This window comes from Aythya marila (assembly GCF_965140915.1).
Source record: "Aythya marila genome assembly, chromosome: 19".
In the NCBI taxonomy this organism is placed as follows: Eukaryota; Metazoa; Chordata; class Aves; order Anseriformes; family Anatidae; genus Aythya; species Aythya marila.
The window spans coordinates 10,266,148-10,289,230 of NC_139060.1; the positions used below are offsets into that span (position 1 = coordinate 10,266,148).

At 45.5% G+C, this 23,083-nt stretch overlaps 1 protein-coding gene across 2 annotated transcripts in view; it reads left to right on the plus strand.

Annotated features, from left to right (window-relative positions):
* Positions 1–23,083, plus strand: part of CRB2 (crumbs cell polarity complex component 2) — a 62,597-nt gene that overhangs the window by 27,667 nt on the left and 11,847 nt on the right. For both annotated transcript variants that reach the window (XM_082775497.1, XM_082775496.1), the window contains exons 2-6: positions 8,826–9,527; positions 11,828–12,023; positions 12,565–12,704; positions 13,181–13,363; positions 13,848–13,961. In XM_082775497.1, the coding sequence (XP_082631623.1) occupies positions 9,053–9,527; positions 11,828–12,023; positions 12,565–12,704; positions 13,181–13,363; positions 13,848–13,961 (1,108 nt within the window). In that variant the 5' untranslated portion in view covers positions 8,826–9,052. The remainder of the gene's footprint in view (positions 1–8,825; positions 9,528–11,827; positions 12,024–12,564; positions 12,705–13,180; positions 13,364–13,847; positions 13,962–23,083) is intronic.

Consider the following 23,083-nt stretch of genomic DNA (forward strand, 5'->3'; position numbering starts at 1 on the left):
TAATAACCACTTGCTCCACTGAAAAGTTCTAAATTTCACAGCTGTGCCCACACAGAAGAAACACAGCTTTATTCCCAGTCTGTATCCTTCAGAAATATGTCAAGGCAGGAGAGGAGTGTATCTAGGGGAGTACAGCAGTACGTTCAAGTGTCAGGTATCTCTGGTGCAAAGTGTGGAGGAAGAAGACAGTGCATGAGTTTTCTCTTAGAGATGTTGAAGAAAGTAGATCTGTCCTGAAAGTGCAAGAAGTGACGAGGTAACAGAAGAGCTAATGAGGTGATGAGGTAACAACATTGCTGCTTGTTGTTGTTGGTTGGTTGCTTGCTTTTTTTAGTATTTTCTTCCACATTGAAAACTTACTTTATAGACACAGAACATACTTGAGCATACTGGGGTCTTGCAGCTCCACAGCAATGTGTCTTTGGGCTTCAGAAGTCACCCTTGTATATAATTCCTTATGGTCCCTAAAAAATATATTTGTTTCTTCTGGAATTGGGTGCTTGGAGATCTGCTGGGCCTAGACATCTGTTTTAGTCATCTAGGGATTATAAGGTTGTGTCAGGAACATGTCCAACCTTTTACTGGAAAATATGATTGGGATTGAACAGGCCTCCTTATGCTCTTTTCAGCACTGCCAGGCCAATACATGTATATACAAGTCCTCTTTGGTTGCCACTCAGAACAGCAATGAACAAGGGTGTGAAAAAGTAAAGATAAAACTACAATCCAAGTGCCTTCTCTCTGCTCATACCTGCTGGATGCTGCATTTGGGTGTTTCTTGCACTAGTGGGTGATGTTTATGGCCTTTTTCAGCTTTCTTTTTATTCCCCAACAATTTATTTTTTCTTCCTCTGAAGCCTCCCTAAATTGACTTTTCTGTGATCACCTCCAACCATGAATATGAAAGTCAAACTCTGTTGTTTCTGGGTTCTTTTTTTCCCCTCCTACCAGCTTCTTTGTGTGGTGGGTTGGCTCCAAGTGCCTGGAATTCCTCTGGCCACAGGGAAGCAGCAGGACTGTCTTTTGTATCTAGTAACCATAGCTACTGGTTTGAAGTGGGAGGCAGTCATGGAGCCTTTGTGCTGTGCAGGGAAGGCCGGCTGGGCTGCACAGACCCCGTATGTGGCTGCTGGAGTTGGCGTGGGCTTGGGGGTTGGTGCTGTTTGGCCGCTGCACCAATAACTTTCCTCTTCTGGGTGAAGCTCTTCTCTGGAACAGTATTTTCCTGAGAATGTCCTTTTCTTTTGGATGGTGGATGACATATCAACGTAGCCAGTAAAGCTGAAGGCAAGCCCAGGTTTCCACACCTGCTCTATTTTGCAAGGGGAGTTCAGCCAGGATTTACCTGTACGACTGGTGGTATTTATGTGGCACCTGTAGAGCTCTTAAGGCCATAAGGAAATGCCTTTTCTTGCCCTCGTGAGGCATAGGACTACTTTTGTGATTTCTAATGGGCTGAGTCAAAATACCATGGAGGCACAGTATGGCCAAGTTATCCAGTCATGGTGCTGGTTATCTCAATGGCCAGTTGCAAGCTGTAACTGCAAGACCACCCGGCTCCCAGATCCACGCTATCTCCAGTGGTTTAACATAAACTCTGGAGGGAGAGTGGAGGAGCCTCTGCATGTGCCTGCAGTTTTAGTGCTGCTTGCTGCGTAATGGACAGGACGGCTCTCAGCCTAAGGTGTGTTGGAAAGTAGATTCTGGAGAGCAGAACCAAGTGTCTACTCCTCTCTGTTTCCACAACTCCAGGCAACAACAAGCACAGTAACTCATGTACCTTTGGCCTGTAAAATGCTTTGGGTGCCTACTGAGAGAGAACACGTGCAGACAAAAGTTTTTTCTGGCAGTTTGCTGTTTGCTATAACGCGAGCTCTTGAGATTAGCTGGGACATCCAGCCAGTTTAAGCCTTACGCTCTTTTAAACACGGAAACAAAGAGATGCAATCCTTTCAACTCTGTTGATTGTCAGTAAATTTAAATTAGAATTGGAAATTAAAGCTTATGACTCATTTTATTTAACTGGCCATGCAGGAAACCCCCGTCTCAGTATTTGATCTGTGGAAATGGCTGAGAGATCAGAGAAGTGTAAGCCATGAAGGTCAGCTTGGAGGAGTGTTTATGGAGGGGAAATACGGGGATGTTGTAAGAACAGATCAAAGAGTTACTGTGGCAATATATGCAACACTATCAAACCCAGTTATTTATAGCCTGTGTCTTTCTCTAGGTTCTAGAGAAAGATAGTGGGAGGTACATCTTCATAGATGTGCTAAAACATTGAACAGATCATGAGAAAGATGGCCATTTCCACGGCAAACAGGACAAGGAATATCAGTTAGGGAATACTTCAGGTCAAATGAAATCAGTGCCAGTTGCTGGCGTTTCCTAAACTTGTCAGTGGTCTCAGAGAATGCCAGGGCCTTGCTTTCTGGTTATTATTTCTGGCTCCTATTACTAGGAGCACGTGCTTTGACTGTGTCCAGGGAGAAGGGGCTTAATCTCACTCTCCCCCATGCTAAACACCTCAATATTTAGCTTGTAGTGAGGATGGCAGCGTTCTGCTGTGCCAACAACAACGTGGGGCTTCTAAGGGCCTAGGATGCAAAAAGCATCCCCTGAAGAGGGGCGGTGTGCCCCCAGGGCAGGTAAACTGAAGGCTCTTCCTAGGGAAGGACTGGGTTTTGTCAGGTCGCTGCCTTCCCCGGCAGATAGGCTCACCCTCTGCAGTTAGCAGGCCTGGGGGGAGGGAGGGCAAGCAGCAGCAAAGCCCCCCTCAGCCTGCCCAGGCCTCCTTGTGCTGTGTGGGACCCGGGAGCAGGCAGTGGTGTGCGCCCTGTCACTAATCCCAAACACTGACCAGGACAGGGAAAGATCAGCAGAGGTCGGCAGGGATTTACTAACATAAGCACATGCCTTCCCGTTGGCATGGAAACCCAACTCTTTCCATTCCTTCAGTGGGTGACACAACCACTAACTAAGCTCTCGGATACCCGGGGTGCAGGGCTCCTCTCTACCTTCGGCCTCGCTGCCTTTCCCCAGCAGGCAACGTGCCAGGGTGGTCAGCGGGAGCCCTGCTGGAGTCGCATCAGGGTGGGCTCCTGAGCCTTCACCCCTCAGGCTCTTGAGAGTTCCTCGAGCTCAGCTGTTGCGGTGCAGCCAGGGGCTGCTGCTGGGAAGGCTGCTTTTCTCTCCTCTCCGTTGTAATCTGTCTTTTTTTGAGTTGTAGTGAGCGGGCGGGTGAAATCCGCCTGAAGGAAGCCCTTTTCTCCACAAGGCTCCCGAACCTTTTCATGAATGATGACAACCAGAGGGGGTAAGATGTAAAACAGCATGAAGGCCAAGGAATTCAACAGGGCAGATCCATGCACAAACATACATAGTGCTCCATGTACGGATTGTAACTTTGGAAACAGAAAGTAAGACTTGTAAACATGAAGTAGTCCTTTCCCAAAGTACATCATTAAGACAATATGCCTAAATCCTGTCTGATGCAAGCTGAATAATAGAAGACAAAAGTGCTAATTTAGGAGATGAAGTGTGTAAACTCTTTTCTCCCCGCTGTAGGAGCCCTGCTCCTCCAGGAGCTGACTGTACATTCCCGACCCGTGCTTGGCGTGGGACCTGGTTGAGGCTGTTGGTGCTGCCTGGAGCCTGGTTCCCTGCCAGAAGCCTTGCAGCTTCCCCATGGCATTTCACATCCCTGCTGGCCTTCTGGGAGAGGGAGGCTGAGGGGGATGACAAAAGTTAGAGCCATGCAGGCTAGGTTCTCATCCTTTTGTCTCAAAAAGCCCCACTTCAGATTGACCCAAAGGTAGGAAAGACAATTCCTTCTATCATTAGTGCTCCCATAATTAGGCCAGGTAAAGTACCCAATCTGACATTGCCCCGGGCTCCAGAGCCTACCTTCTGCTGGGCATTGTCTGTTTCCGGAGGTGATTCAGGCCTCTGGGAATGCTCAAAGCCACACCAGGCAGGTGTAGAAGTGGGCAAGTTTCACATCCTGGAACTAGTGAAAATGCATTTGGTAGTGTTGGTATGAACCCAGAAACAGGAACAAAGCGCACCCTTTTCTGTGACCACCTCTCCTTGTGATAGGCAGCTGTGATACTTATATTATGCGCAGAAATAAAGCATGTCAGGGAGAAGAGAAAAATCTAACTTTTAAATTCTGTAATACCTCTGACGTAGAGCATTAAAGGCTTGGAATAATTCAATCTTAGAGGAGACTTGTGAGAATATGTAATAGTATCTATTGTATAAGCTGGGCAATCTGATAAGGAAAATGAAATTGGCCTGCCTAAGCTCACATCGAGTTTTTGCCAGGCCAGGTAATAATTTTCTGGCATCCTGACTCATAAGGCATTTGTGTCTAGGATTGGGAGCATTAGTAAGAGGTGGTCGTCAGGTGAGAATGTGCTGGGTGCAGGGCACATGTGTGCACAGGTGTTCAGGGAGGTGCCGCTGACTGCTTGGAATTTTCTAGTGTGTGTTGAGATGATGTTGTGCCATTTGAATGAAGCATTAAATATAATTAAAAGCCAAACAAATGACAGTAGTCACATGTCAATGCTGTCCTTCAGTGTGAAGAAGACAAGACGGTCTCTGGGCTGATAACCTAACACAGCCACTTCCCTGCTGGAATTTTAAGTGACTGCTAAGAGCACCTCGAAGGTAGTTATCAGGGAGGCACGATATCGTTGTCAGTGAGTACGTGCTAGAGTGCCAGTTAAGGGGTGCCTTCAGCTGGTAGTGCTAACAAAATACCAGAACGGAGAGCAATCTGTGAAAGAAGTCACTTCACTGCAACTTGTGGGCTTTAAAAACAAGATTGCCCTGTATCTCAGTAATTGCTGATTTCTTATTTTATAGATACAAAGCTGGCTGTTGCTACTGCCCTTTGACAAGAATATTTAATAAAGATATAAAGTATAAAACTATTAAAGCCAATTATTAAAGCCCAGAAAAGCAGCTCATTTGCCTTAAAGTGATACAAAAGGTCACAAACCCCCTCTTCTAGGGAAAACCTTTGTCAGCTTCTTTTAAAGTGCAAAACCAGACCTATTCTGACAGAGCTCAAGGAATGCTTTATATCTGACTCTATAGCCTTTGAAGTTCCTCTTAATCCACCCCTAAATGCCTGGAACATATTCTTCAAAGAAACTGTGTCTTCTCCAGTTTCATTCCAGCGTAGGGCTGCAGGATGGCATGACTGCAATATAGTGGTCATTGTTTTTCCACTTTAAAACATCACTGATTTGTAATGTTCTTGTGAAAGGTAAAGGAGAAATCCTGAATGCCGATGTTGAACTAGCAACAGAAACTTTTTGTGGAAAGCTATAAACTCCAGTGACTTCTTTTGACTTTATTTTCACAATTGTTATAAAACAGCATGGTCTGAATTGTCTGCTTTTACAGTCACATGGATGTGGTGCAGCAGGAAACGCTAATTCATTTGTTATGCTTCATTAGCATTTGTTGCATATTCATATGCAATTCACATTCACGTAGTAATTTATTCCAAAATTTAGAGGAATTACTGTATGCCCTTGGGCTGATTGATGAAAATATCAAAAACCGAGCTAAAAAAATCAGACTTGTTCTCAGTGTAGGTGGCAGCCTCCATCCTCGATACCCGTTCAGGACACTGGATTCTTGCAGGCTGTGTGTAGCTCTCTGGCGATGCCACAAGTGCTCCTCTCACTTCTCACTGCTGAAGTCCCCCTTTCTGAGATTGCTTTGTAATAAATTCTGCTGAAGAGTAATGTCTCCTCTGTGACAAAGTATTTGGCCAAAACTTTAGCATTGCCACTGGCTGGATGTTAGGGCTGTGCTGTATTTACACGGGGTCATGTTTTGTCCAGGAATATTGCAGTAGTAGTGTGGCTGGCTGCCTGGGCATCCCTGCCAGAGGCCAGCTGCTTAGCTCCGCAGGGCAATTCAGGCTTTGGGGGAGAGATGGAAATAGAAATGTGTTTTCCTTCTTGTTTTGAGAACTTTGCTGTCTCTGGTAATTACCTGTCTCCTTGCCTAGCAGCGGGGTGCTAAGGGAAGAGGTTAATTGACGCACACAGGTAACGTTCATCTTTTGATGTGGAAAGGTGCCAGTGCTGTGCTTGAAGCATCTCCAGGCAGAGTTCTCATGGGGGCTAAAGTGGAGTGGAAAGGAGCCTTTACTAATTACCTGTTTGATATTAAATTCCAAAGGTGCCACGGTGCTTTAATGACCACTGCCGTGTTCAGCCCGAGCTGAGACTAGTTAGGAAGATCAAGTAGTGAAGAGGGTTTTTACTTTCAACTTGGCTCAGCACTCAGTGCATCCAGCTGCCTTTTCTGCCTGAGGCCACGAATGTTTTAAATTTACAATTAGAAGATTAAATCCAGAAAGCAGAATTTTTTTTTGCTAACCGTGGAGACCCCTGACAGATGGAATCAGAAGCGTTGGACCAAAGCGACAACACAGAGCGTTCATTAATAACCAAACCAAAAAGGCAATGTTTCTCTGCAGAGTAAGGTCCTGCTGAAGTCACCACTGTTAGACGTAACTCAGGAAACATTTGGTCACATGTAGCTAAAGGTAATCCAGTAACAGTGCAGTGAACCTGTCTCTCTGCAATCCTGCACATACCTGACGTGAAGATACAGCTGGCTGTGAGTACACATAGCAAGGTAGCTGCTGCTGCTGTTCACAACCATAGTGACTACAGAGGAGTTGGGATTCTCCCTCTCTTCTGCCTTTTTTTGGTAAGCCAGGAGGGCCTTCGGACTTTTTAATGAAGCTTCATGTTTGCTGGACTTGGTATGTCTTCGGCCCTGTTTTATCTCCAAGTGTGCACAGGTGGGGACATGCAGTTCTCACCCAGTTCTGGTGCCACGGACAGGCGTTAGCGGCTAACCCAGGTGAGTGAGCACTGCAGCCGTGTGATGAACCAACTCAGAGGGGGGACCAAGAGGTACGTGTGTTGTGAAAGGGCTTTGGAGACGACAGGAAATGTTGAAGGAATTTGCTATTTAACTTTATTTGCAATAAACGTGTAGCCAGTCTGCTTATAATGGGAACAGAACAGCGCACGTAGTCCCTGAAGTGACTGCAGCCAGTCTGTGCCGGCAGTGCTGGGGTGACTGCGGAAATGTCAATTCCTGTGCTGCAAACCAGAGAAATCGTCCTGAGCACGCAGTGGGCTTGGGCTCTTTTTGTCACAGGCTCCTGGCCTCTGGAAGGCACGGGCTGGGCCTGGCTCCTCATTAAGCGTACAAAGGCTCGGATCTCCTGCCTAGGAAAGCTTTTGGGAATGGTTTCCTGGGCTCCCACTCTAATTGCTACAGGGATTCCAGGCAGATTCCGTCATCCTTGTTTTCTGCCTGACTGGGAATCTGAGAATAAAAGGGTTCACGGCAGAATAATGAGCCTGCTGGACAGTGCACGCTCAGCAGCAATCCCCGGCATCACATGGGAGAGGAAGGGGAGGCTGGGCGGGGGGGATGATGCTGGGAAGGAGGGGAAGGGGCCGGCTAAATCCCTGAGCACCCTCCCTCCCCCATCGGCACTGCCTCTTAAAAGAAGACTTAGAAACACCGCAGTCCTTCGGTGGGAGGAATTAGGGGGAGGTCAGGGTAGGGGCAGGCTTTTGTAAACCAAAGTCTCCTCTAAATCCCTTTCAGGCCCTAAAGCCGGATGCCTCCACCTTCGTGCACAAAGGGACCGGGGAGCTGATGGGGCCGGGAGCTGACAGAAAGCCACTGATGCAGATTAACTGCTGGCTGTGTAGGAGGTGCACCAGGGCACGGCAAACAGAACCAAAAATGGGCTGGGGGGCTGATGGCACGAATGAGAGAATAACTAAGGTCAGCCCAGAAGGGGTACGGTGGTGGTGCTGCTGTGTGACCCCGGCACGTCCTCAGCGTGGAGCACAGCGTGCTGAAACCTCTCCGTGCTGGCAGAAACGTGGCAAGGGCCGGGGGCAGTGAGCTGCAGTGCTGAGAGCTCTGCGGGCCCGGTTTGAGTGACTGCACGTGCTCTGCCAGTGGCTGGGGACCTGTCACGGGCTGCACGCAGGTACACACACGACAGCAAAAATGGCAGAGCATGGCATGCAAAAAGAAGTGATTTTTCCAAGAGAGAAGCGTTTTTTCCAAAACACCTGCTGTATAGTTGTTTGCAGAGTTACTTCCATGTCGGATGCTTTGTAACAGCTATGCGGGAACCAGCCTGGGGTTGGCCCCTCAGCTTCTCTCCTGTGCGTCCTGTAATGGGAACCAAAGCAGAAGCTGCCTGATACCAGAAAGCTGCAGTGGGATGGGAAGCTAATGACTGCTGTCTTTGTGAGGGGGGACTGTCTGCATTGCCTTTCTCCCTTTGTGCTATTTTTATTTTTCTTCTTTTGCAAGTATATCATTGTGTCATCGAGTCCAGGGTGTGTATCCTAACTCCAGTACCAAGGCAGCAAGCTCTTGTTCCCTGGGCCATTTTTGCCTTTGACCAGTTAGATCATTTCACAAAGTGAATTTAAAATTTCATTTGGAAAAGATATGAGGATTCCCCCTATTCTGCCATTCTCCATTGACAAATACACACATTGAACGTTTTTTGTTGTTTTCTCTATCACGTACCTGTGTAATCTTGTTTATAAGAATTAAATTTGCAGATATTAATAGTTAGGGCCATCAGCATGAACCTCATCCATCTCTGCTCTTCTAACACCTAAGGATTTCCTGCTGTGTAAGGTTGTAGGCTGACACCCTCTGAGATGCACGTGGTGATCAGCAGAAGGGCTTTCTTCTTTAGGGCTACTTAATGCTGACTAATACAGCGTCCGTTTTCTCAACAGGAACTTCATCCTCTGAAAATGACAGCAGCTGTTCATCGTCCCCGTGTGAAAACGGAGGGAGCTGCAAGGATTTGGAAGTGGGTTATCAGTGCACCTGCCCTGTGCAGCCTGTAGCCTACACGGGCACAAACTGTGAAATTCTCTATGATGCATGCGTCAAACATGATTGCCCTGCCCACAGCGTTTGCAACAGGACTGAAGGACTCCTGGAATACGAGTGCATCTGTATGCCTGGCTTTACAGGTAGTGATTGTGACATTAATATTAACGAGTGCGAGAGCAACCCCTGTAAAGATCCTCGTTTTGAATGCGTAGATAGTATAAACGGATACACCTGTAAATGCCGAATGGGACTGGATGGAGAAGGCTGCCAAACAGAAAGCTCTGTGTGCTCTAGCCACCCCTGCCTAAATAACGGGACGTGTGTTGAGGGTCCTGGGGACTATGCCTGCGTCTGCCAGCCTGGCTTCACCGGGGCCCACTGCAAAGACAACATTGATGAGTGCGCCTCCAACCCGTGCCAGAATGGAGCCATCTGCCGAGACAGGGTGAATGAGTATAGCTGTTTCTGTGTGCCTGGGTTCCAAGGATACAACTGTGAAATAGACATCAACGAGTGTGCGTCCCGGCCCTGTAAAAACAATGGCACCTGCCTGAATGAGATGGATCACTATTTGTGCAAGTGCATCCCTGGCTACACAGGTACCTTTCATGCTCGTGTACTGGCCTGGTGGTTGGGTTACATCTCGCTGCTTTTGGTGCTCCACAACGTGCCTGGTCGTGGTAGGAGCTGTCCCGAGAAGCTGTTGTTCTACAGCTGAGTCTTTGATGCACAACTTAGATTTTTTGAGCGTTTTGTACTGTGTGTGAATGATGGCATGGTGCTTGTTTTCATGGCTCCCAGGCAGTAGCTGAGAATTTGATTTCCAGGGACGGTGTGGATGTTGAGAGACACGGATATAAGAGTGAAGGTGGGGGCGTTGCCTGAGCCAGGAGTGCTAGATGCCAAGGAGATGTGATTAGCTTCAGTAGGAAATTACGGGAGATGTACAAGGAAAGAGATTTAGTATCAGGAAGAATACGCTTAGTGTTATAACTAAGTCCCAACAGGCATAACTGTCTGACTTGTAGTTCTTTGTCCTGTCCTGCAGGACTTGTCTGAGGGGAGTAGGCTTTTCTGGAAGAGAGTGGCTTTTAGGTGGAGATTTCTTTTCCAGTTCTTTGATGTCTGGAGAATGTTTTTGGCATGTGGCATAAGTATCCCTTTTATGTGCATCTGTGCTAATGGTGACTCGGAGAGTAATCTCCACCTGTGAGTTATCTGTGAGGGAGGCAGCGGGGGGTTCTCCTTTCTCTAGCCCTGCTTATCGGAGAGGAATGCGGCTGTGCTGCGCCCATGGCTGCCTGGTACCACTTAGCACATGAACTTTCTCAGCCTTCCTTACTGACACAGACTGAAGTGATTCAAGAGTTAGGTTGCTGCGAAGGAATGCTGCTGATTACCAGTGGAATGAAGAGAAGTTACAACATCAGGAATGCGGTCAGTGATGCTGAGTCACTCTCTGATAAAACTGAACAGAGCCAAGGGAGGAAAAAAGCAGAATTCTGTAGGCCTTACAATTACCACTGATTTTGAGTATTAAACGTGATTCTCTTTGCAAATCAGCTTCTTCTGTACCTTTTCCTGAATCTTCAAATAAGGATTGTGGGATTCCCCTGCCAGGGAAGTGATAAAATAACCCAGGTAGCTGGAGGAGTTTGTTCTCTGAGTTACTCTGATGTTGTGTATGAGCCTATGATCTAGTACTTCGTCCTGAACTCAGAGGCTCTGCCACCACTGGCTGCCAAGGCAGGTTGTTTCCTGGTGTTCTCAGCCGGAATTTGGGTGAAGGAAGTTTTGTATGGGTATTGACAGGTTTGAAACAGCAGCTTAGGGGGCCCACATTCCTGAGGATTAGGATGGCCTTGTCCATGTTTTTAGCCTTTACCAAGCAGAAGAGATTAGATGGATTGGCAGGTGCCACTGCGATGACTAATGTTTGGAGGTGATGTCAGGCCACAGACAGCCTGAAGTGGTTGAATACAGTACGGCAAGATTGCTGCAGAGCAGTGTGCATGGCAGGTCTTACTCTGTCAGTGAAAGCTGAGGTTTTGGACCAAAAATGCCTGACTTAATACTCTTCACAAGTAACAACAGCTAATGCCTAATTTTTAGTAACGTTTCATAATATGATGGCTTACTATTACCTAGTATCACTGTAATTAGCATTTTGCATTGCTTTAATGTTTTTTTCCCAGGTATCTCAAAGCAAGTTACAAATATTATTTAAATAAATGGAACAGTGTTTTGGAGAAGCAGGTAGAGATCACTTTTCCCATTCCCAAAATGCATCTGCCTCTGATGTGGAACACTGGATCTGGTTAATAGCAGCACAACACAAGTGAGGAGTACCATGTCTAACTAAAAGTGTAAGGGTTATATCATATATAGAAGTTTAAATAACGCTAACTAGCAGCGAGATTCTTCTTTCCTCATCCCTGTCCTCCCTCCCCCAAAAGGATCCCCAGCCAAAACAGCTGTCCTTAGATTTTTAAGGAGTGCAGGCAAGTAAGATCAAGATTTTATGGCTTATTCAGCAAATGGATGTCATTTGTGAAGTGCTGATTGATTGACTACTTCAATGAATCTGCATGAAAGAAACAAAACCTTCATAAATTCTGGAAACTTTTCTTAGTTTTGTTGTAAGACTGAAATCCAAAATCCTAAACAAAACAATTTTGTTTCTAAGTAAAAATTAAAGGTCCTTAATTTGTAAGAATCGCATACTGTTCAAAAGCTCCCAATGTTCTTATGGCAAAATTAGAAAAGATCATTATGGTAACCAGTTAGAGTTGGTAACCTTAGGATTGATGGCTTTAGTGATTCCAGCTCAGAAGTGGAGGCAGCACAGATATGCTTAGCTGGATTTTTAACACAGTTATTTCTCTCTTTTGTAACCAAGGTATAAACTGTGATGCTGAAATAGATGAATGTGCTTCATACCCTTGCCAGAATGGGGCCTCGTGCATAGATCACGTTGGGTTCTACACCTGCACCTGTGCACCCGGTTACCGAGGAATCCAGTGTGAGGTGGACATCAACGAGTGTGAGAGCCAGCCATGCCAGCACAACGGGACATGCCATGACCTCATTAACAGGTGAGAAATCAGTGTTTGGACAGTCGGATACTGGTACTGATCTAAAGTTCTGCTTAGTGGAGCCTGTCAAATTAGAGTAGACATCCACTGGGAGAATTGGAGTTAGTCTTTCATACCTCCCAGTGGTTCCAGTGGCAGTACCCGAGAGTGATTAATAGCAATATGTGAGAGGACCCCTACCAGTAGCAAAACTCCTAGGATGCTCAAAGAAAGGTAGAAGATGGCTCCTGTTATTGCTTCCAGCTGACATATCAGATGCAAAGGGAAGTGATTTGCAGATCTTGATCAGCAAAAGCAGCTGCTGAGAACATACCTGTGTGTGTGTGTGAATCTGCCTTTTCACAGACATTGTGAGCTCCCAGACTGCTGGGGTTGGTCTGCTCTCTCATTAGCGTGGCCTGTTTGTGTGGATGGAAATGTCTTTTTCCTCTGCCCCACAAGTGGGTTTGAGGATGAACTCCAGCTTCATTTGCTCTTTTCTCACACGGGACTCAGCAGTGAAATGAAGAGCATTCTGCATTGCTGTTTTGTTGTCCCACAGCTACCAGTGTGACTGCAGTGACACAGGCTTTGAAGGGGACCACTGTGAGTTGGATATCCTGGAGTGTGCCTCTGAGCCCTGTCTGAACAATGCCACGTGTGTTGAAGGAATCAAGAACTACAGCTGTGCCTGTTGGCCAGGTAGGTTAGAAATCTATTCTGTTATACCAGCATGTAGGCACATTGCAATGGAGAGGGCATTATAAATTGTCCTGTTGACGAAGTAAGGAATGAACAATTGTACTGCATGGTCCAGCATGATTGTTTTTTTGATTATCCAAAACAGTGAGGCTGCCACCACTTGTCTTTACAGTTCATTCCAAGATCTAATTGATCCCTTTGTTGAGAAAGGCACACTGATTCTCAACCATAAAATTTCCCTTCTCCTCTTTTCTGCCTTTTCCCATCATATGTTTATTTTATAATTAATAGTTCTCTGCAAATTGGCTATCTGGCTCTTGCCTTTGACATACTGAAGAAACTGGAGGACTCTGAGACTCCCTACTTGATGAGCTGCAGGGTCATTTGGCTTTTATTCTCACTTTCAAGACAACCACAGTAATTGGGTGACCACTTCTAGTGAAGTGGTACGTGATGTTTACACTGTCTCCTGGCAGGTTACACAGGACAGCACTGTGAAGAGGACGTGGATGAGTGTGCAGCAGATCCCTGTTACAACGGAGGTGTATGCCTCGAACGATCCAACCAGTCCTACTATGGAACACGACCTGACTTCCCCAGTGATTTCAGCTATAGCCAAGCAGCTGGTTTCCAGTGTTGGTGCCAGCCAGGCTTTGCAGGTGAACTATGCAGTACATGTTGCATCCTCACTGCACCTGTGGTTTGAGTAGATAGAAATGATGTTCAACTGAAATACTACCCACCATTTCCGTGGTTTATAAATAACTATAAAACATGGATTTAAGAGCTGTGGAAATTCCCTGGAAAGAGGAGCTAACAATAATAGTTCATTCTTTTTTAAAGAAAAAAATGAGTATGGTCCACAGTTGTGCAGAGGGAAATGGTTCAGAAGTTCTGATCCTGCCCCACTCCCTTTCATGACACTGGCAAATCACTCAACCTTTCCTTACTTCATTTTTCAGAATTGTTTCAATGATGGTATCTATTAACCAGAGTGTCTGCAGAGACACGCTATAGTTCAAGGAATTCTTCTGCCTTTTGAGGTGACAAAAAGAGCTGCAAAACGTTAGGTGTCATTCATATCGTTTCCTTCACTGATGCATGCATGCACTCAAGATGGGTGTTTGTGTTTTCACTTCAAAGGGGAGACCTGCTTTACGAACATTGATGAGTGCGAGTCCCAGCCGTGTCAGAATGGAGGGCACTGCATGGACCTTGTTGATGGCTTTCTTTGCCGTTGCCTACCAGGTTATTCAGGTAATGCTGGCGAAGGCGGGTGGCTGGAATCAGGTCAGTCTGTTTAATGCTGAGTCGCTGTATTACTGCCTGGCTGCAGGACTGGACTCCAGCCTTGGGTAGCCCGGGCTGCTAAGCAGGACTGAGATAAATTGTGGAGGGCTCAGTAGTTGTGCAGAGGGAATTCTGCAGTTCAGGGCTCAAATGCCATGAGAAAATCATGTGATTTTGGTCAAGCAAGTAGATTAGACTATGGACTAGATTTTGAGAGAGAACATCAACTATGTAGAAGAGTCTAAGACTCTTAGATCTAGCAGGCCCGTATCCTGGAGTGAAAGTTCACCAGGAGAACTATTTTTTTTTTTGTATATATGCATGATGAATGTGAACAAAAAACACTTTCAAATAAAAAAATATAAATGGAAAAAAAAAAAACACTTAAAACTCTGGATGTCACAAGCCACTGATCGTAGCAGGTTGGATCCACCGGCACATAAAACATCTGTAAAACATATCTATTCCCTAACACCCCTGGATAATAAGAGCCAGGGATTTGGGGTTGAAGGCAGTAATTTGCAATGTTAGGAGGTCAAAAGGTCTTTGTGATGTGAGCAAATGAAGCCTCCTCTGTTTACAAGGGAGTGGGGAGTCTGGATTCTTACGCAAATGCCCTTCCTGACCCTAATGGGTCTCTGTTTTCTAGCTGAGAAACCAGGGGATAGTGAGTACTGCACGTCAGCCTTGTTGGGAAGGTGCGCTGCTGACTGATACTAAACCTCATCTCAGTTTAGAATAGTTGTTTTCAGTCGTCTTCATCTTCAGATTCTATATGTACTCTCTGTTTTGAACAATTTAACACCAAAATAGTTTATAAGAAGGTAGAAGGTGGCCCCTAGCACGATCTCCCATTTGTGCATCGTGTATGTGGATGTAACCTTTCCGTGGTGTTCTTAGGCTGCCATCTCGTGGGGAAAAAAGAAAAATTTCCAACCTGAGTAAAGAAGTTTTTAACTTCTTGGAATAGCAGGTAGCAGCATTCCAGGGTCTTAGGTCCTTATTACATGGGAGAGTTTCCTGTTTTCCCTCTCTAGTCATAATGGTTGAGCTGTGTAGGAGTAAGTCTGTCCAGTTGTTTCCTGGGAAGACCCATTACACAGGGGCTTTCACTCTCAGAATCTCAAGTCCACTCGTAGTTATCGCATTCTGTTAGTGGGCTGAATTCTTTGTATGGTTTTGTGGTGTATGTGGTTTGCTTTGGATTCCTGATGTAGGTTAGGCCAAGAAAAAAAATGCTTTTTTTAGGTGAGGCTTTTGAAAATAGGTTTTTACCTAAACTCTGCATTGCTACTTCTTGGGTAGTTACCGTGCTGCACTCGTGAACTGAGATCTTGTTCAAAGTGATGGCTTAACGTTCATCCTACTTGTCAAAATTCCCTCTCACGTACGTGCCCTATTCCCTTTTCTTCCTGCAGTGCCCCAGTACCCCTCAGAGTGTTCAGAATTTCATTTTGCCTTGCCAGACTGATCTGTTTAATCCTTTCCAATTCTTAGCATGCTCATAGGCGGAAAAGCTGACAGGAACAGGATGGTGAGCAAAGGAGTGCTGGAGTTCATTCTGGTGCATCAAATTTGGGTTCATTAGTACTTGAAGGGGATTAGAAGCAGGTTGCTCTTCTGGATATTGCTTTTGGTGAAGGACTTTGTTTCAGCTGAGGTAGTTCTGACACATTAACACAGTGAAAGGCTGGGAGCAGCCTCTGTGAGATCGGCGAGTGCATGTGGAGGAGTGAAGCTGACAGGGAAATAATAGCAATTAATCTCCCCTCCTTTGTCAATTAATCTCAGTACAGTCATGCTGGGTAAACAGCTTATTACTTCGTATTAGGATCACAGAACAACTTTGTGAAGCTTCCCATAACGTTTCTGCTCCAAACACATTTCTGTGGCAGCTTAGATCTGCCATGAACTTGGGTTTAAGCTGCCTCCGCTGATTAAAGTGAACTCGCTACTCCGAGGAATGCTTTCTTGGGGCGGCAGGAGGTTCTTTCGGCATTTTTTTTCTTCAGTCTGAAGAATCTGGGGGGTGTTGGGATAACAATGCAAGTCAGGAGAAATTCATTCTTTGCAAATTAACTGCCTCAGTGCTGTCTTAGGCTACAGCATTGGAGGGAGATGAGAAAGTTCTTTCTCTGAAATGTGGTTGTTGCAGAAGCAGTGCCTTGTTCTTGGGAGAAGTACGTAATAGGTCCTGAAGAGTCAGTCCAGCGCATTAGTTTGTGCTTTATAGAGGATGTGCCCTGAGAGGATGTAAGAAGTGTGAATTAAAAGATTTCATGGGTATTAAATGAAGTGAGAAGGAGGAAGAGTCTTGCATAGTCTTGGAAATTATGTCAGTTGTGGCCAAGAGAAAAAGCATACTAGGAAAGGTCAATCTTTTAGGAAAAAAAAGAGACAAAATTAGTTATTTACATGTAGGAATAATTTCAGTCCATCATGTATATCGTATATAATAGTTTAGGCCAGGACAAAAAGAAAGACTGGTGCCTCTGCTTGGAAAGAGAACTGACTTTTAACCTGCAACATGTTACCACTTAGGTAGAATTTGGCTATTTTTAAAACATTTCAATTGCTTGAGCAGAAGTAAGATGTGTGAAAACTGGAAATTTCTATCTATCGCATTCCACTTTCTGTCATTTTTCTGTTACAAACCCTCTGAAATATTTAACGTTATTTTGACCTTCCTCAAGAATTTTTACAAATGATTAGGTACAAAATAATTCTCTGAATTTAAACTGCATGACTTAATCTTGTAACTCTCACAACTGCCAGCGTGTAAGAATGGGGAATTAAAACATCTAGAAAACGAATCACCTGATCCTTTAATTTCTTTAGAATCCTTCTGTTTCAAAGAACATTATAAGCTGGTTTGGAAGACATCGTATTTAAGTATTTTATCTTCCATATCATTGTACTATTTAGAATTTTCATGACAGTGGATTTTCCCATCTTCGTGATATGTCTCTAACAGAACCTAGTCTGTACATATCCTTAAGTTGACCCCGGGAATAGAAGCAAAAGCAGATTGTAATTAGCAATATTTAATATAATGTATCTAGAAATATGCAGTGACAAGTAGGGGGTCAGAATCTGTGCTGCCTTGTGCTACACGGATGAGTTCAATATCTGTATTTCCAATCGGCAGTGTACAGAGGCTGTGTGTGTATGTAAATGCATACCTGTATGTAAATGCATACCTGTGCGTGTACAGAAATCAAAACGTGGATCTTCCTGAAGAGGTGTAATGTTCTCTGGTCTTCACACTGTTATACTTTATTGTTGCAGTGGACAGTTGAATGAGCACAGTTGAACAAGCACCACTCTTGTTTTCTCTTGAACAGGAACAGAAGGGTCATCCTAGCTGTTATAAATAGCATTTAAAATTGGGGCTGGGATAGGACGATGCATACATACAACCAGCTGTGACTATCTGGGAAGTTTTAACTCCAAACAAATACTCACCATATCCCTCCCACTTCAAATATGTATGAAATTGACTGGTATGTTTGGACTGAGCTCACTCAGAAGAAAGTAAACAAACAGCCAGAGTTCTTGGAATGCTTTCTTTTAATACCTCAAAGTCATACTGCTAATACTCTGATTTCTGGGAGCTTGTGTTTGTTTGGACCTGAAATTGATACTAACAGAATCCTGAAGTTTGGGGAGAAGCTCCCAGATAACATCTCTTCACAGAAATAACAACCTTCTCCATGTTCCTCACAACATGGAAGTGCAGTTCCTCTTCTAGAAACTTTACAGTGTCAGAGTAGCCACTTTTTTTTTTTTTTTTTTTCCAAAACCAGATCCACAGAGGAAAAAATGAAATTGCAACATCTGATTTGATAAGGTTGCTAATGGAGAGAGCGAGCTTTGATTCTGCAGTCCCATGGTTGAGCTGGTGCACTCAGCATGGAGCAGGGAATTTGCTTCCATTCCATTCAATTTCAGAGACACAGATTGTGGTAGTTAAACCTTGAGACTTGTCTTTGTGACTGTTGTCCAGTGGAAATGTTTGTGCACACACACACACAGAAAGGGGCAGATGGAGGGAGAAAACTGCACAAAGTGCTGGTCCCCTGGTCCAGGCAATGAAAGCACTGCAGAGCAGGGGCTGCGCGCTGCCTTCGGAACTCCCCGTACTGTGTGGTTTGGGGATGGAAACACAGCTTTTGGTCTTAGCCTGTTAAAAGGAAAATCCGTACTTTGGCCTTGATGATGGAACTTGGCAGATTCACCTGAGGGGTGGAGAGGACAGGAGATTGTCTCCTGACTCTCTGCTGCTGGCGCTAATGCTGCGGGCACTGCAGGGTATTAGCGTAATGCAGCGCGCACCCCCTGCCATACACATTCTTCGTGTCAGCACTGACAGAGGCCAGCTGGGGAGGTTTAGAGCAGGGCTGGATTAGATCTCGCAGCGGCGCAGGTCTCTCTGCTATATTGGCCGGTTCCATCTCCAATCCCTTTTTGTCTGACTGGCATCGGGGAGCTCACACACATCCTGCTGTTCCAGTGCAGCCTTTTTGCCATTCCCCACCCCCGTTCGTCCCCACTTTTCTTCCTTTACTGTCACAAATGTCCACAAGGAGCCGGCCATGAAATCTGTGCTGATTGGCGTGATCCTGAAGGGAGTTTTTCTGCTAGCAGGTAACGAGCTCTGTACAGTAATTGCAGTGTGTCCTGAATGCTTGCGTGCCTGCCCAGGGCAGGGGGCTGGTCGTGCGCGTAGTGGTAGCTGGTGGCATGCGAAGGACTGAATTCACTAGGAAGGCAGAATGTTTTTATTTTGAAGAGACCTGAAGTTTTGTTTTGGAAACTTTAAGGCCAGGAATTTCCTCGTTGCCTCAAGATAAATGCAGAGCAGCCAGCATGCTCCTGTAGGAGCATCTGCGCTATGATTCTGACTTGTTCGGAAAGCCTGGAGCCTGCAGCAGTCAGTCGGGGAGTTGTTCTGAGGCACGGGTCCCTGGGTTGTGCTCAGGTGTCCTTTGTGAACACACCGGTGTCTCCTGCTCGTTCTCTGAAACATTACATTTGCTTTGCAGAGAATCGTTTTGCAATTTCCCTTTTTCTTTTAATGATTTTTAAACTCTTCTATTGAGAAGTAGTTTTTGTTTTAAGTCAGGGGACAAACCCTCTGCTGCCCTGTGCACTTCTCCATCTCCTCCCCCACTGTCTCCTTGAGCAGTAGTGCACGGTGGGAGAGAGGTCAAATCAGCGAGTTGCCATGGAAATGGCAGTAATTGTGCAAATATAATTGTGGCTGGGTCTGTTTGGTGCTGCTAATTCTCTCTCTCCTCCCACCTCTCCCTTCCTCCCCCCCCATTTTTCTTTTGGTCATAATACAAACCCTAATTAGGATGCACCAGGGAAAGGTTGTGAGGAATTCAGTTGTCTTATGGGGAGAGGGCACACCAGCGCTGGCCGGGAAGCCCTGCTGAACTCGCATGTTTCAAGAGCTGGGCCCATGAATAGTCCTCATCCTTCAGGTTTTTTGGCACGTGACAGATAAATTAGAATCTTTCTGTTTATGTGAGTTTTTTCTTTTAATTTATGTATCTGTTGAGCGTACTGCAGGAGTCACACACTTCAATGAATCTCTGCTCACTGATAGCAACCAGTAAATCCTGACCTACAGTCAGAGAGTGCTGAACACTCGGATTTGCAGAACACAGCTATGGAACAAGACCGTTCTTACCACATCAGTAACACATCGGAATTTAGAGAATAGATTCCTATTTGAAAATAATGCGGACTGTTAAAGCTCATCAACTTGTGGCTGTATGTTTCTGACCCAGCCCCTGTGGTTGCTGGGACTGTTAGCTTGAATGCTGCTAAATTAGCTGGACTGTTTGAAAATAATTGTCTCCAGGCAGCAGCCTTTTAACTAACACTTGTCTCATTTTTCAGATAACGAATTCCATTATTTTGCATTTTTTAATCTTTATAAGAAACTCATTACATATTTTAAAATCTAATGATATAGTGAATCACGTTGGCAGCCTTATTTGTTCTTACTATCAAGAGTAAGAACAATAGTAAACATTTGAGATAAGAAATGTAAATGGTACATAAAAGACTTGGTAAGAGTAAATTGTTTTTAATATATACTTAGAAAAAGATGCTTAGGCTTTCCTTAGAGAAGCAAATTAGTTTTAAACTTCCTTTTTCAAAATCTTGTTTTTTTCCTGAAGTAGGGAAAGTTCCTTTACTTTGCTGGAATCCCTTTCTTCATTTACACCCGGTTCTCTGCAGCCAAACCCAAAACTACAGACCCCTCTGCTGAGATAAAACTAGCACCTAGGAAGCAATATGCAGTAGAAATCTCCTTCTGTCTTACTGTGGTGTAACTGAAGAATTTGACAAACTGGTGATCTTCAAACAAATCTGACAAAAATCATTGGTGGTAATAGAGGAGAAAAGAGGGCAAGAAAGCTGGCTGATGAAGGGTTTGATCATCACCAGGCACATAACAAGCCAGGGAAGCAGCACTGGGCTAACTGCTAAGCAAGGGCTCATGGCAGCTTCCAGGAAAAATCTGTTGTTAGCCAGATTTGGAGAACTCTGGTGCAGTCTCCTCTGTTCCCAGTTTGTTTTAAAAACTGCTTCAAAATCAAGGCTGACGCTGCACCGGCTTCTAGGAGAGGCAGAATATGTTGTGTTGTTTTAGAGGCCTTTTCCTTCTCCTGCCTTAGTGCTCTGAAGGCTGGCTGTTTGCAGGCAGGAACAATGGCAGCAAGAAAGACAACGCTTGTTTTTAGCTTCTCTAGGAAAAGCTGCCCTTCGCTCTGCTGCTAGGTGTTTCCTTTGCCTGCTCGTGAGCTGTGAGGTTAGACAGCAGCGTGTAAAGACCTGAAGTGCCAGCTTGTTCTTTTCACCCATTTCCAACAAATAATCGAGAAATCAAACCAGCTGCATCCCATGGGAGCTCGGTGTTTAATTAGCCACCAGCCCGGGGTTGTGCACTCCCCATGGGGACTAATTTGCCACCTGGTGTGCAGCGCTCACCCACAGGTGTCAGCTGGGAGCCTGGGAAGCAGCGCAGGCAGGAGTTGTGCTGCTGTTTCGTGGGCTGAGTGTGGCAAGAGGAGACACGGTCGGGCTGGGAGGGGAACAGGGGGCACTGGGGCTTTCTCCTGCTGCCAGCTGGCGCCTGCCTGCCTGCCCAGGTTTCGCAGAAAGGCAAAAATCCGTGGCATCTCTGCTTTTGTTACTCAGTCTAATGCTCTTTTCTTCTCTTTGCCCTGGTAAATTTTAACAGCTCTGATCTCAAACGGGCGGCATGTCAAGCACTCGGGACTGCGCTCAGCCTAACTGCCTCTCCAGTACATTTGACAGCCTCTGCCCCTAAGTCCGACTGCAAATCTGCCTCTTGCAGCTTGGAGAGTCCTTCAATCCACTGATAAGTCAGGAAACCCACTCTCTGTAATTCTACTGCTCTGCTGTTTTTTCTGAATTCCAGCTGATTTCTTCCCCTCTTCTCCCACCCTGGGATTCTCCAGGTCTAGAGACATCCCGTATGTTCATTATTCCAACGCATTTCCTTCAGTGCAGCCGTAATGTTGTCCCAGGATCTCGATTCTTCTCTTATTTCTTCCTTGACTGTCTCGGTTTCCTCAAGAGTTTTCTTGCCAGTTAAGATCACACCCCAGGGTCTGTACGCTGAGCACTAATTGCTGGGGAAAAAAAGCTGTGCTGATGTGGTATTAACAACTCTGATATCAGCTGAGCTCCCCTTCAAGGCAGACATTACTGGCCAAATTCCATGCTTTTGTACAGTCACTACACACAGTAGTTCTCTTCTAGGTTAGGAAGAGAGGTGCAGCCATGTCCTAGAGGAATCTGAGGTAATGTTGGTGACAGAACAGCTCCAGCACAGCTGGAAGAGCAGAATTACCAGAGCCTCCCTGTTCTGTTTCAATGCTTCACAGAGCATGATAGGTGTTACAGCCTTACACTGATACAAAAGAACACTTTGGAGCTGGGAGCTGGTGCTGAGCCTTCACCTATCTGCACAGATTGCAGTGCCAACAGCAGCCAAACGCTCTCTCTGAAAGGAGTAAGCTGGTCAGGCAGCAGGGTTGTAGGGGTTTGTGCAGGACTGTCACTGCTGGGGTGAGAGGTGGTTCCCAACATCAGCATACAGGTTCAAGAAGCTTCGTATCTTTTAAAATTTCTTTTTTCACATTTCATCAAGTCCAGCTCCAGTACTTCTACTGCACCATCTCCCCTCATCTCTTTTTCCCTCAGGCAACTCTCTAATCTCTTTGACATGCTCATTCTGGCTAGTGGCTTTTCTTTACAAATGTCTTTTGTGTTTTGATTCCTCTCCTTTGTGCGTGAATTCCTTCTTTTTCTTTCTGCTGTCCTCATTCTGCTTGCTGGGTAGATTCTGTGTGTAATACTATTAGATCAGGATAATCCATGCTTGGCTTATCTGTGTGACTGTCTCTGAAGATTAGTGAAAACCGATGTTATGGGCCAGATAAACAGTGAACTGGTTCAGGAGGGCTCTTCTGTCAGTCTGGAGATGCTCAGGAAAATGACAGCTGATTTTCATTAACCAGATTTGAGTGTAATGGCTTGTAATTTACTTCAGCCCTGTTGGGATCCATGTGCCTCGAGGAGACGTGCTAACTGCACTGCAGTGCTTTTTACCCAGTTCACTTCTGCAGGACTGGACGAAACTGAAATCAGCTTCAGTGCGAGTATGACTAAGTGCCTGTGGAGCATGTTTTGTTTGTTGTTTGGTAATGACCTGAGTTTTGTGAATGTCTTACAACTGGAGGGTTGGTTGTCTGGGATTGTTTTCCAAAGTACGGAATTTGAATTTTCTTAACTGAGGCTTCCCAATAACTTCCTTGGCTGGTGATCCAGTTTGATGCTGTCTGCAACAATGGTGCCCAGAACATGCTCCAGTCAGATCTGTAGACTTAATGTGAATCTAAATGTACCAAACCTGTGTATGAAAGGCATAAAATCCTCATCTGTGCTGTCTTGTCCCTTTAATATCCTCTGCTTGCTCTCTGTGCACACTGATCAGCTGTGGTGTCTGAGATCCTCTGGGAGAGGGCAGTGGGGCTGTTGGA